Consider the following 13,662-nt stretch of genomic DNA (forward strand, 5'->3'; position numbering starts at 1 on the left):
TCAGAAAATAAATAATATAAAACTATTTTTTATTTTCGGCTGTTAAGTTTTAATTTATGAAGTTCATTTCATAATTTAAGTATGTATTCTATGTTTGTCATTTTAACATTGTAATTTTATTTACTTTGTGTTAATGTCATATAGTTTTTTTCTTAATCACAGACAAAATGATACTTGACGTTCATGAATTTTTTTTTTTTAAATTAAAAATTTAACCTAAAAACAATTGAATTCATTTATGAAAATTGACATGTTTAATACAAAATAATTCAGCATTATAAGATTTATTGTCACAGTTAAAAAAAAAGTACAATAAGAAAAAGATTTAACAAAAATAACAATTTTATAATTACAATAACCTGTTAACAAAATGTAAATATCATTATTTAACACTTAAAAATTAAAATAACATAAATTATTCATATTATAACTAATATTTTTACAATTAACAACTAAATAAACACATTTTATTATTACGTTATTGATAATTTTTTCCAAATTACTAAATGGCAAAAAAAAAAACATGGGTGATTTTTGTTAATGTATATACATGCATAATTAAAGTTACATATTTTGGATAATAAACGGTCAAAACAAAAGTGAAAATAGATTACTCAATGTATTATTTTGCAATAAAACAATTGTTAAAATTAAGCAACCTACATCCAAAATATAGGTAATTTAATATATATATATACATATATTTATTTACCAGTTTCATAGACACGAAATAGTACACACATACAAAAATGCACCTGCTGTCTATAGTAGATACTTTATTTTTAAAGGCTAAGCACATAATGGAACCTGCTGTAGAAAAATTTAGTATAATAAATATAAAATTATATAATTCATATAATAAATTAATATTTTCTTTGCTGTAAATTAATTTAAAATATATTTTTCTATTTATAATCTTCCATATATGTACTATCACCTTATATAAACATCTAGGTATTTAACACTTATTTTTCATTAACAAAGTTCTGTTGAGTATCAAAATAAGATGAGAAAGCAAAATGAAACCTTATAATTACTGATAAAAATATACACTTGGTTTTGCTTAGGTTTGACACTAGATGATACATCCAAGAACTTACAGTATCTAAATATATTGTTTACAAAGTATTAAACCTCTTCCCAACAGTGAACCATAACAACCATTCCAACAGGATATGCAATGTGTTCAATAGCAGTGAAATTAATCTATTTACATCTATAATAAAAAAAAAAACAGAGGTCCCAAGGTAGTTAGTTACCTGAGGAATACCTAAATTAACTTCTTTATCAGCTACAAAAAGTACATAAATTTTAATTTTAACTTCTTTCAGATGTGCAAGATGTCCATTTAGGTAATGGTAAAAAACCATTTGATGTAACATCATTTTGATTGTGCCATCCATTAGGTACAATCATCGGTATCAGTGAATATAATGGCAGTTTTTGAGGATGATGATGAAAATTAACCGATATTGTAACTGGATCTAAAACGACGGAAGATAAAATTAGTTTGATGTTATTCAAGTAAAATGTCACCAACATACGGTGCTAAAACATCATAATCTACAGTCAGTGGTATGTAATAAGAACCCTTAGAATGTAATGCAAATATTGGTACACTCGGCAATGAATTATATTTTCCTGGTAAACTAGATGATAGTTGAGAAGGTGGTGGTGTACAGCATCACTACTCAGTTGTTGCGGCTGATGTGGTTGTTGTGTCTGCATTTGCGATTGCTGTAAATCGCAATCGCAGACACAACAACCACCATCTGTTGAATGTCTATGTATATTACTATGTGCTGGTGAATCTGTAGTAGTTCTATTTATACTAATAACACTACGTTCAGGATGTTCAGCACTAAACCGTTGTTTTATATTATTCTTAAATTTATAAAGAGTTCCAGATGATGAGTGACTATCGTTTGATAACGTTGAGCCAATAACAGCAGTTGTTGAAGGTGATTGTGAATCTACCGCCAACTGTGAAAATTACAAAATAAATTCAAAAGTAGCTCTGTATATATATAATTTATATTAAACATATATATATATATATTTGTATATATATGTTTTATATATATTTGTGGTCTAAGGAAATAATTCAACATAACAGTAAGATAATGAATTAATCAAAATATTTAGACTGATAACAGAATTAATAATAAAATAAATCTTTAAAAAAAAATTGAACAAGTTTCAAAAACTAAACTAAGAACTAGAAACTAATACTTTTAGCAGCAACCATTTTAAGTGAAAACACAAGTATTATACAGGGTCATTCACGGGAACCGGATGTTTTTAAAATAATCATAAAAAATTGAATATTTACTTTAAAAAAGTTTTATTGGTACTGAAACACTTGTTAAATCAAACCATTTGTTACTTACTCATGAACGAAAAATTATGTCCGGCAAGTGATGTCCATTTTGGGCAATACATTGTTGTAGCCTTTCACGGTAACTGACCTCAATTCTTTGCAGCATGTCTACATCAATCTGGGTGACGTGATGAAGAATTGCGATCTTTAGGTCCTCCAATGTATGCGGTTTATTGCCGTGCACACGCGATTTTAGAAACCCCCACAGAAAAAATCACAATTACTCAAGTCGGGGGACCGAGGGGGCCAAGGAATGTCGCCGAATCTGGAAACGATCCGTCTCGGAAAAAAGTTACGGAGAACAGCCATCGTTGCCCTCGCTGTGTGCGCTGTAGCTCCATCCTGCTGGAATAACACATTTTGAAAATCGATTCCCCGGTTTCGTATCTCAGGGATGAAAAACGTATTCAACATCGCAATGTAACGATCAGCTGTTACAGTTACGGCAGCGTCATTTTCTTCAAAAAAATATAGTCCAATAACACCGACCTTTCCTATTGCACACCAGACAGTCACCTTTGGGCTATGAAGTGGTCTCTCGTGAAGCTGATGTGGGTTTCTTTCTGCCCAATACCGCAATTATGTTTGCTGACGAAGCCATTCGGATGAAAATGGGCTTCGTCACTCATTAACAATAACAAATTTTCATTTTCTTCAAAAATGGTAAGCATTTGTCGACAAAATTGTAATCGCTGCGTGAAATCTTGCTCGTTTAACTGCTGCACGACGGCTATCTTGTAAGAATGGAAATGTAGGTCTGTATGCAGAATTCGTCTTACCGTACTTGTGCTCATTTGAAGCGCTGCTGAATGCCTCTGAACAGAGCGGCGTGGGCTTCTGACAATGGCTTCCCTTACTCGTTCGATGTACTCCGGAGTGCTAGCAGTTGGTCGGGGACTCGGTGGTTTTTTCTTCAATATTGAACCACTTCTCGTAACACAATATTGTGTTACGAGAAGGGTCAAGTTAAACACAACAATTTATGAATTTACTAATTACTTAATTTAGCATCAACTTCAAGAAATCAAAATTTAAAAAATAATTGATAATTTTTTTATAATTTCAATTAAAAAAAAAAATAGAAACTTTGTTTTATTTTAATTTCTGTTAAAACTGTAGAAAGATTTAAAAAAGCTTTGCCTTTTTTTAAATACTGCTCAAATGCAACATACAAAGGGCACCAGGAAAGTTTTGCAATATGACGGAGTGGATCATTACAGGTGGTTACAAGTTAGTGCATGTTTAGACAGGTCCCAACCTACACTGTAGCTGCTCTAGTCAATGTCTTTGTATCATTTTCTTTTAATCTGTGTTTGTGAAAAGAGAATGTTGTAATCATGGTCAAAAACTGAATATCATTCAACGCATGAGGGTTAAGTGTTAAGTGTTGATAGAGTCAATGTTTAGAGGTATTTAGATATTAACAGTATTTAGGTGTTACCAATAGTTTGAAAGAGGAAATTTTGGCCTCGACTGTCTTTGACCATTGTCAAAGATCGACCATCTTTGCATGACTGAGGAAAACATTGTAGTATGAAAAATAGTTGAGACAGACAGGCATGTGATCTAACATCAAGTAGAGGTGTCCTTAGGCATAAATGTATCAGCATTTATATTATTCTATGAGATCATCTTTAAGTTAGAAAATTTTCCCTTTGGGTGCTATATAATTTGACTGACAATCAGTTGGCATATTGTTTCATGGTGCCATGAACTGCTGCAAAAGTTTGAAAATAGGAACTCTCTCCATGTGAACAGTATTGTGACAGATGATGAAACTCGGATGCACTATTATGATGTCCTGACCAAGGCTAAGAACAATGTGTGGGAATTTGAAGGTGAGGAGTCCCCCACGGTTATTGGAAAATCCAGATTAGTGAAAAAGAGAATGGTGGCTGTATTTTTTAGTGTGAGAGGAGTTTTAGAGCAAGTTGTGTTAGAATTACAGAAGACAGTTACAGGAAAGTGGTATACCAAGGAATGCCTGCCTAAAGTTGTTAAAGCTCTCAAGAAGCTGTGCCAAAACTCAAGGATGGAGAGATGGTTTCTTCACTGTGACAATGCTCCAGCACACTTCAGAGTTTGCTCTGAGTATTTGGCCACCTTTGGAATAAAACTGTTTTACAAGTGATGATGACGTAATGGCTTGGGGTGAGTGTACCAAGATCTCTGATGAAATATGGCAGGGTTTCTTTGAAATCATATTGTAAAACTTTCCTAGTCCCTTTTGTACATAAGGTGAGATTCCTGTGCCTTGAAAAAATAAGTAAAGGAATATAAAGAAATTACTTAAAAAGTTTGAATTAGTATTTATTACTTTTTACCCAAGTTTTCCAAATAAATTGCCTAAATTTTTATGTAAAAATAATTTGAATATCAAAGTGATATCAAGCTAGATATATAGCATTACACTTCACCAAATATTAAGTTATGCCATTTGCTATTCAAAGAAAAGCTAAAGACAAATAAATTTTAACATAAATTCATTATCAGAACTTATCTGTAATTTAGATAACTGGAGCAAAACATTACAATTTCTTCTGTTGCTGTTAGATAATGATCTTTTTCTTAATGAAACATAAATAATTTAAATAAAAAATTAAAAAAGGTTGACTGCTGCCTATAAAAGGCAAACTATTGGATATCTTTATTATTTGATTGCTGTGAGTAAACATTTTTTATGTTTTTTCACTTTTCAGCTCTGCTCAAAGGCATACGTGTATGTTTCAATGTGGTGCCACTCTTGATATTGTGTGAATAATTTCAATTAAATATATTATTATTATTTCTGTAACGCGACCAATCAACATGCTTAAATCTTACTTGCTCATTAATTTCATTTACAGTGCTGTATTTTATTATATTTATAATTTAAGAAATTTAAATCTTTTATTGCTGATTTCTAATAATGACGTTTTCTCTATTCTTGTAAATATGTATTTATTTTCTATAATGAATTAACACATTTAAATTTAGTTTATTGTGTTTATATGCTTGTAAGTGTTTCTGAAAGCATCTTTTTTAAATCTTTGTTATTCCTATATTAATTATTTTTACAATGCTTTTTTTATAAATACCCAATTTAATATAAATATTAGAATTGTTGTTAATAATTCTACTATTTTTATGCTAGTATTAAAAGCAGTTTTATCAATTAATTTTTTTTGAAAATTCTTGATGATATTATTTTAAGGAAAAATTAAATTATCCTTTACAACCTTGTGGTTCATTTTGTTTTAAATTTAAATTGACACTTTTTAATTAATTTATTAATGTTCTTTATATATTAAACATTTTTGATAAAGTTCTCTGTGCATTAAAAGTTGAAAAAACTTTCTTATAAAACAGAGATTCCTGTGAAAGTATTTAAAAACCAGTAACGTAATAAAAATATAAATTTTTAATAAAATAATAATTTTCTGTCTAGATACAGTTCCGTAAACAATTTCTAAGTATATGTTACATTCATGAATTCTATTCATAGTCTTTGTTTTTTTTTAATTCATCATCCTTGTGGCACTGAATGGTGACAAAGTACCAGAGGTACCACTGTACTGCATACATCAAAACATGCAAGTAAAGTTTTTTTTTCACTGAATACTATTACAAACAACTGTTTTTCATTAATTTATGCGTAAAACTAATTTTACTTACTCCAGTAGAGAATATAGCAGTATATAATATTGTATACTTATGTATACAATATTATTGTAAATCCACACCTATAGATCTTCAAAGTTTGTTGATTACAATTTATTTAAAAAATAATCTAATAAAATAATAATGTAAAAAAATTTACATCTAAAAAATAATCTTTAAACATGAACTTAATGCTAAGTAAAATAAAAAGAATAAATTAATAAAAAAATTATTTAGACACTGCCTAATAAAATATAATTTAAAATAGATGAGAATAAAAGTAGAGGATTTTTTAATAAAAATGAAGAAACAGAAGAATATATTATGTAATAAAATACATTATCAAACATATAAATACCAAAATAAATTTTATTATACCTTTTCAAAATTTAAAGAAGATAAACATTTAATAAATTCTATTAAAATTTAGCGAAAAATTCACTATCAGCTTTCTTTTAGATAAATATTTGCCTTATACTTAACAAAAGAGAAATCAAACAAATTGTAACAACTGCCCAAAAAATGGTGAGTTTGAATGATAAAGACCATTATATAAGATAGGATTTGCTTTATGATTTGACTGCTTATAGCATAAATACATTTCTATTACTTTATAATTCATTTTTTTACTTTTCTATTTTTATTACCAAATAGAGATAAAGCTTTGTTTTGTTTTTTTTTTAATCACTTAATAATTGTTATTTTATATTATTCTATGTAAGTTTTGATTTTTATGTTTTTACATAACTATCAATTTGAGCTGAAATTCAATTGCTGAAAATAAAATCCAAATTGGAAGACTTTGAAAATGAGTTCTAACAAGAATAAAAAAATATTATATTATTCCTTCCAATTTCTGTTATGTAATAGAAACATTTTGATGAATTTGAAAGTATAGACAACTATTGAAGATAGATTGAATGGGTATGTTCAGTATTTTTTTTTTTTTTTTAATAATATTATACTCACTAGAATAAAGAAAAGCTTGGAGTAATTGAGAACTATAAAAAGGCATAAAATTGAGTTCTTTGGGAATATTATATAAGATATCGAGATAGGCAACTTTATTACCAAGTGAACAACTTAAAACTGAACCATTACAGACTTAATACAATTGTGACATGTAACATTTTATGAATGAAATGAAAATGCAAATTTAATTAAATTCTGTATTTATATTAGTAAAATTACATATTTACCATATTTTTACAAAAAAAATTTGAAGTGAGCGCCTTGCTGCTTTTGTGTTCTAGTAATCATATTGAGAGTCACCTAATGCAAAGCATTGTTAATAATTATGGATAAATTCTTAGAATATAAGGGTCTAGATAAAGAAAGGTTTTGTGGTTAAAAGCTTGACATAATGTTTGGGTTATTTTTCTAAACAAATGTTAAATAGATCATAATGACTACGGTAGCCAGTGTGTGAGCGATAATTATTGTTATTAGCAATAGTATTAAAAGAAGTATATATTGTTTATTTTTAATATCATAATAAATAATGAAAGATTTTTTAACAATAGAAACTTTTCACTGTTGTTACTTTAAGTAATTAGTACTTTTATATAATAAAATATTCCCAAAAAATTCATTCTATGTACATTTCACTATGGCAAATAGAGATTTATGAACAAATTTACTGACAAATTAAATAATGATCTTGATTCCATTGTATTTTTTTGACATAGCATCAGTTTATTAATGAAAAATAAAAAAAAATAACATGACACACTTAAATAACATAATATACAAAGACATAAAAATAGATACATCAATATACATAGATTATTATACAAAAATTCATCATACCATTAAGATTTACCTTGAAAGCAGCTGCTTCATTGCTTATCGGGAAAAGAGATCAGGAGTCTTAATTCTACCTAGGTTTCCAAGACCTTTTAGAAGTAATTATCAGCACTTTCCTCTATGTTATCAGGTACCACTGTTGTTACCAATTACACATTTCCTAAAAAGATTACACAATATAATAATAATAATACACATATAATAAAATTGATCTTTATTATTTTTATCAAACTTTGTATTTTTGTAAATTTCATTTTTTTAAGATTTGTAGGTTTTTAATGCGCTGTGGTCTACAGTACTTAAGTTTTTGATTAATGTCTTTGAATTGGGAGTAGAATTAGGAGGCCAGGAGTTTCCTGATAGGTATTTAGCTATTAGATTTACCATCAGCGAACAAACTGAACAGAGTCTCTGAGTGTAACTAAATCCCCCTACCTTACACCAAGGAGCACCTCAGCTCAGACATCCTCAGCAAGGAAAACATTACTGATGGTGCTCAACGGTAAGATCAAACTTGCATCCATAAAACCAAAATGGGAAGAAGGGTTAAACGACAATGAAAATGGATGATAAGATCCACTCTTGTAAATAGATCAAGATAGATTACTACTTTTGTCAGGATCACTGTTTACTGTATTCCTGATTTTGCATACAGAGCTAGGCCAAAGTTATATAGTACTTATACAGAGCAGAAGAGATTTCAGATAAGGAATGATAAAACTAGAAAGTCCTCCATTTATAAACTCATGCGAGTAGTACAATGCAATTTTTTTTTAAATATAGGTAGCTTATCTGAGCTTTTATTCATAACAGAATATTTCTAAAATTCAAAGTAATATTGGTCTAGTTTATTAGTCTTTATTCGTATTGGAGTCTGTTGTGAAAATAAACAGATTTCATTAAAGCATTTAAGCAGTCTAATAACAAAAAAATTTACCACATAAATGTAAAGTTCAAAATATTTTATTAAATTACGGCTACCAAAAGATTTTTCACAAACTTCAATTGTAAATATAAATGTAAATTAATGCCATACTGCAATTCCATGAATGACAATTATGGGATAAATTTTGAAGTTGAAAGTATAATTTGTGATGATTTAAAAAATCAGATCACAAAGCTGTATCGCCAATATTATCTAAAAACTATTTAAAAAATTATAAAATTATTTTATTATTATCTAAAAAAATTATATATATATATATATATATATATATATATATAATTTTATTATTATCTAAAAAAATTATATATATACAATAAAGTAATGAGACTGAAAAAAATGTTGCTTACAGTTTTAGTCATGTTTAGTATTGTCTCCTTCAAAGTAGTTCTCTGATTGCAGACACTTATTCCAGCGCTTCTGCCATTGATGGTAACATTTCTGGAACTCATCTTCTGTAATATCCTCCAAGACCCTCGTCACAGCCTTTTGGACATCTTGTGTTGTTTGAAAATAGTGTCCCTTGACCGCCATTTTGACTCTTGGAATTAGAAAAATGTCGCACGGAGCCGATATCTGGTGAATAAGGTGGCTGTGGTAGTACTGAAGTTTGTTTTGAGGTTAAAAATTGCTGTACTGACAGAGCAGTATGGGATGGCGCATTATCATGATGCAGAATCCAATTATCAGCAATGTTGGCACGGACACGAAGAACTCATTTACGAAGTCTTTCTAAAATTTCTTTGTAGAAATATTGGTTAACTGTTTGTCCAGGAGGCACCCACTCTTTATGAACGATTCCCTTGGAATCGAAGAAGCACACAAGCATGCATTTCACTTTTGACTTTGACATGCGAGCATTTTTGGTCTGGGTGATACCTTTGAGCACCTTTGCAAACTTTGGCATTTTGTCTCTGGATCGTATTGAAAAAAACAACCTTTATCACCAGTGATAACACGGCACAACAAATCTGGATTGATTTCCATTTGCTCTATCAGATCGGCTGCCACATTTTTCCGTGTTTCTCACTGTTGTTGAGTGAGATTTTTGGGGATCATTTTTGCACAAATCTTTCTCATACCAAGATCTTCAGTTAATATTAGACGAACTGTTTCTCGATCGATGTTGAGTTCTTTTGCAATCATCTTCACGGATAATCTTCGATCAGATCGTAAGATTTCATGCACCCTGGTCAAGTTGACATCTGTCCGTGAGGTTGATGGTCGTCCATTGTGGTCTTCAACTTCAACATTCGTTCTGTCTTCACTAAAAATTTTATGCCACCGAAAGACTTGAGCTCTTGACATACCTCCTCTCCAAAAGCCTTCTGAAGCTTACCATAAGTTGTCGTCGCGTTTTCATCCGATTTAACGCAAAAAGAAATGGCATACTGTTGCGCAATATTTTGCGGTTTCATTTCTGTGATGAGAGACACAAACACGTGTTCACTTATTACAGCACAACTCACGACTGAGCAGTTGCATCAATGTGCCGCTTGGACTAGAAGTAGCTTATAGACCAACATCAAAGATGGTGTGCCTACGCAAGCTGCAGGGTTGCCACATCTTGCAAAGAAAAATCAGTCTCATTACTTTATTGTCGCACCTATATATATATATATATATATAATAAGCATTCTAAAATAAATCAATGTTTATTGAAAGTAGAAAAACAAACACAATCACACATAAGTTTAATTTATTATTTATTCACACAGTAACAACAGGGTGATCCAAGTAATAGTTACTGTGATGGATGTTAATGAAGTATACAGCTCATGAGTCTTGGCTCATTTTCAGCCAAGACTCAAAATTAAAGCCTCTGAATGAAAGGCAAAGGTGCTACCACTTTGTAATGTGTATATATATATATATAACATTTTACAAAATATACAAAAAAAATATAATGCAAAAAACTGGGCATATACCTAGCACCCAAATTAATCCAAACACAGATGTTATTTTATAAAAAATAATTTTATTTAGAAAAAAATTCATACTTATACAATTTGTGAATATCTAGTAATTAATATGATCTCCTTTACTCTTAATCACTTCATGTACATGATTTGGCATTGATTCAACAAGTGTACTACACTTATTGAAGTGTACTACAATTATTATTTTTTAATTGGTAACCATAATGATATTGGTTTAATGAGGTCAATTTTTGTGGTTCAGTTCATTTTTGAGAGTGATGTTTTGACTATTGCCCAAAGATTTTCAATTGGGTGTATGTCTGGGGAGTTGCCTGGCTATGGGAACATTTTAATGTTTTGTTCATTCATAAACTTTACCCCAATTTTGGCAGTATTGCATGGTGCAATATCGTGTTGGAACACTCTGTTGCCTTGTGGAATTTGTTTTGAAGTTGTGCGATACATCTATCACTTTTATACATATCATCTACTGGAAATAATGAAAAAGAACCTTCAAATGTGAAACAATCCCAAAATATTTTTTTCTGGGGATGTTTAACTGATTGTTGGATATGAGCCATTGATGTGTATTCATCTAATGGTTTTCTAATGTATGGAACCCTTTTCCCTTGAACATAAAAATGTGACTGGAAAACATAACATTTTTCCAGTATTCTTTGGTACAGTTAGCATGTGCTTTGGCCAACAAGAGCCTTCTTTTTACACATTACTGGTGTTAAAAGCTGCTTTTTAGTTGTCTGAAGAGCTTTCCATCCAGCTACTAGAAGTCACCATCTAACAACTGTCAAGTGTAAATTTATTTTAATGGCTACTAATTTTCTATTTAAGTCCACAGCAAATAATTTTGGATAAAGTTAATTTTTTCTCATTAATAACTTGTGATGGAATAGTTTTTCTTTTATGGCCAAATTTGTCTTTTCTTTGATATGAAAAGGAACCAGTTTCTTTAAATTGTTTTAAAGTAGCATCATTCACTATCCCTACTTCAACATCACACACAGAAGTTGTATGTCAATGTGTCATACTGGTATGCTCAGAAAGAGAAACAATTTTTGAATGGTTTCTTATGAGTTATGTCCATTAATATTTGTATATATTCAAGATACACAGAACAAAATGTAAAAATATGATTTTGTAATAAAGAACGAAATAAACTTTCACAAAACACTATTTATAATTGCTAAATAACCAAAGAACAACAACCTCACATTACACAGGCAACTTAAAGAATGGATGTGGTCAAACAGTGTAGCCACAACATAGAAATAAACAGAAACTTCCCTGTATTTTGATTAATTTGCTTGCTAATGTACAATAAAAAAAACTGTATTCTAAAACTAGAAATGTACATATGCTAAATGAAATAATTTTACCCATTGTAAACAGCCTAACATAAGTAACAAATCAGTTGTAAAAATGATATGACCACCTTAAAAATAAGTATCCCATGTTATGCTTATTAGGGGATGTAAGGAGTGAAGTGGTTTCCCATTACTTTTCCACTTGGCAAAACCTACTGTACCAAAAGTACTTGAGGAACGAGAGATACAAATTAATTTTCTTTAAGAGTAATAATTTTCACAAAATAATATATGGTAAATGTGTTAATTCTATGGCTGAATATCGAGAACATGATATTCAGTCTTAGAAATAGTACCTTTGCCATTCTTGCATTATGAACATCATTACTCTTAGAGAAAATTCTCTTAACTATTATCTCGTACCTCAAGTGCTTTTCATCCATCACAGTTGTAAGAAAAAATGGTTTAAATTGTGTAACGTAAGAAACTAATGCACTGCTTTCTATCGAGAATAATGTTTCATATACATTGCCTGTACATAGAAGAGGAACAGCATACATAATCAGTAGAAATAGTGCACTGCTATAAAATGGAATTAACAATTGAAAATTCTTTTCAGTTTTTATGTTACAGGTATCTATTTGTTAAAAGAAACAAATAATAGACTAGTCAGAAGTATTTGAAGAGTGAAAAAGAAATAGTATCTTGGTCATGGAGTCAAATCCTTATATTCAAGAGCATCTTAATAGAAAGAAACAAAAATGAAAATAATTAATACTCGCAGTTAGCTTGATATAAATAAATAACTTTAGGTTAATATTTGATAGTAATAAAATCTTTTCTTACAAACGGAGAAAGAGATAGTAAGAAAATATATGATTCAAATAATATGATTATTACCGAATCGTTGAAATTGTGTAGTTTTGAATGCTGTATATCACCGTGTACTAAACTACCAAGTAAAGAATACACTCTGATAAAAAGTTATGTAATGAGTTCAGAGCTAAACAAAAAAAAAGATCTCAAAGAATTTTTGAGAGACCATTAATTTTGTTTTTAACAAGTGTTCATAAAAGATTTCAAATAAACATATTTTTTATAATTAAATATATAAGATTGTTAAACTATTTCTAAATTAATAATATACTATAATTTAAAAAAAAACACAACTGGATAATACATACTCTGTTTATCACAGTGTTTTGTAAGGTGACTGAAAAGTGCAACACAAAGTGAGTCATTTGAATAAAAATCTTCGATATCAACGAGAAAATGCATTGTCTCTGACATTCATGGTATCCTTGACGATAATGTTCAGCAAATATACTATTGGTTCTTTCTTTTGATAAACTATCAGGTGGTGATAAGCTATCATCTGATTCATTATATCTATGGGGCATGCCAGTCTGCCTTGTATCCACACCATATCCATCTGAAAATAAAAATAAAAATCAATAATAAAAATTATATTTAAAAAACTAATTACTAAACCAACATATATAAATATACAGTATATATATATATATATATATATATATATATATATATATATATACTGTATATATATATATATATCTGTATATATATATTTAAAAAATAACAACTTAACCACCAAACACTGTAATAGAAAAAACTAAAAAAACTAAAACTAAT

At 29.3% G+C, this 13,662-nt stretch overlaps 1 protein-coding gene across 1 annotated transcript; it reads right to left on the reverse strand.

Annotated features, from left to right (window-relative positions):
• Positions 1–531: 531 nt before the first annotated feature.
• LOC142333254 (uncharacterized) lies at positions 532–13,411 on the reverse strand. The gene is made up of 3 exons (XM_075380257.1): positions 13,194–13,411; positions 7,829–7,985; positions 532–1,983 (listed from the first exon to the last, which is right to left on the reverse strand). The coding sequence occupies exons 2-3, from the start codon at positions 7,829–7,831 to the stop codon at positions 1,570–1,572; spliced, it is 417 nt and encodes a 138-aa protein (XP_075236372.1). The 5' UTR covers positions 7,832–7,985; positions 13,194–13,411; the 3' UTR covers positions 532–1,569.
• Positions 13,412–13,662: the final 251 nt, after the last annotated feature.

The sequence above is a fragment of the Lycorma delicatula genome, chromosome 12 (assembly GCF_047948215.1).
Source record: "Lycorma delicatula isolate Av1 chromosome 12, ASM4794821v1, whole genome shotgun sequence".
NCBI classification, from domain to species: Eukaryota; Metazoa; Arthropoda; class Insecta; order Hemiptera; family Fulgoridae; genus Lycorma; species Lycorma delicatula.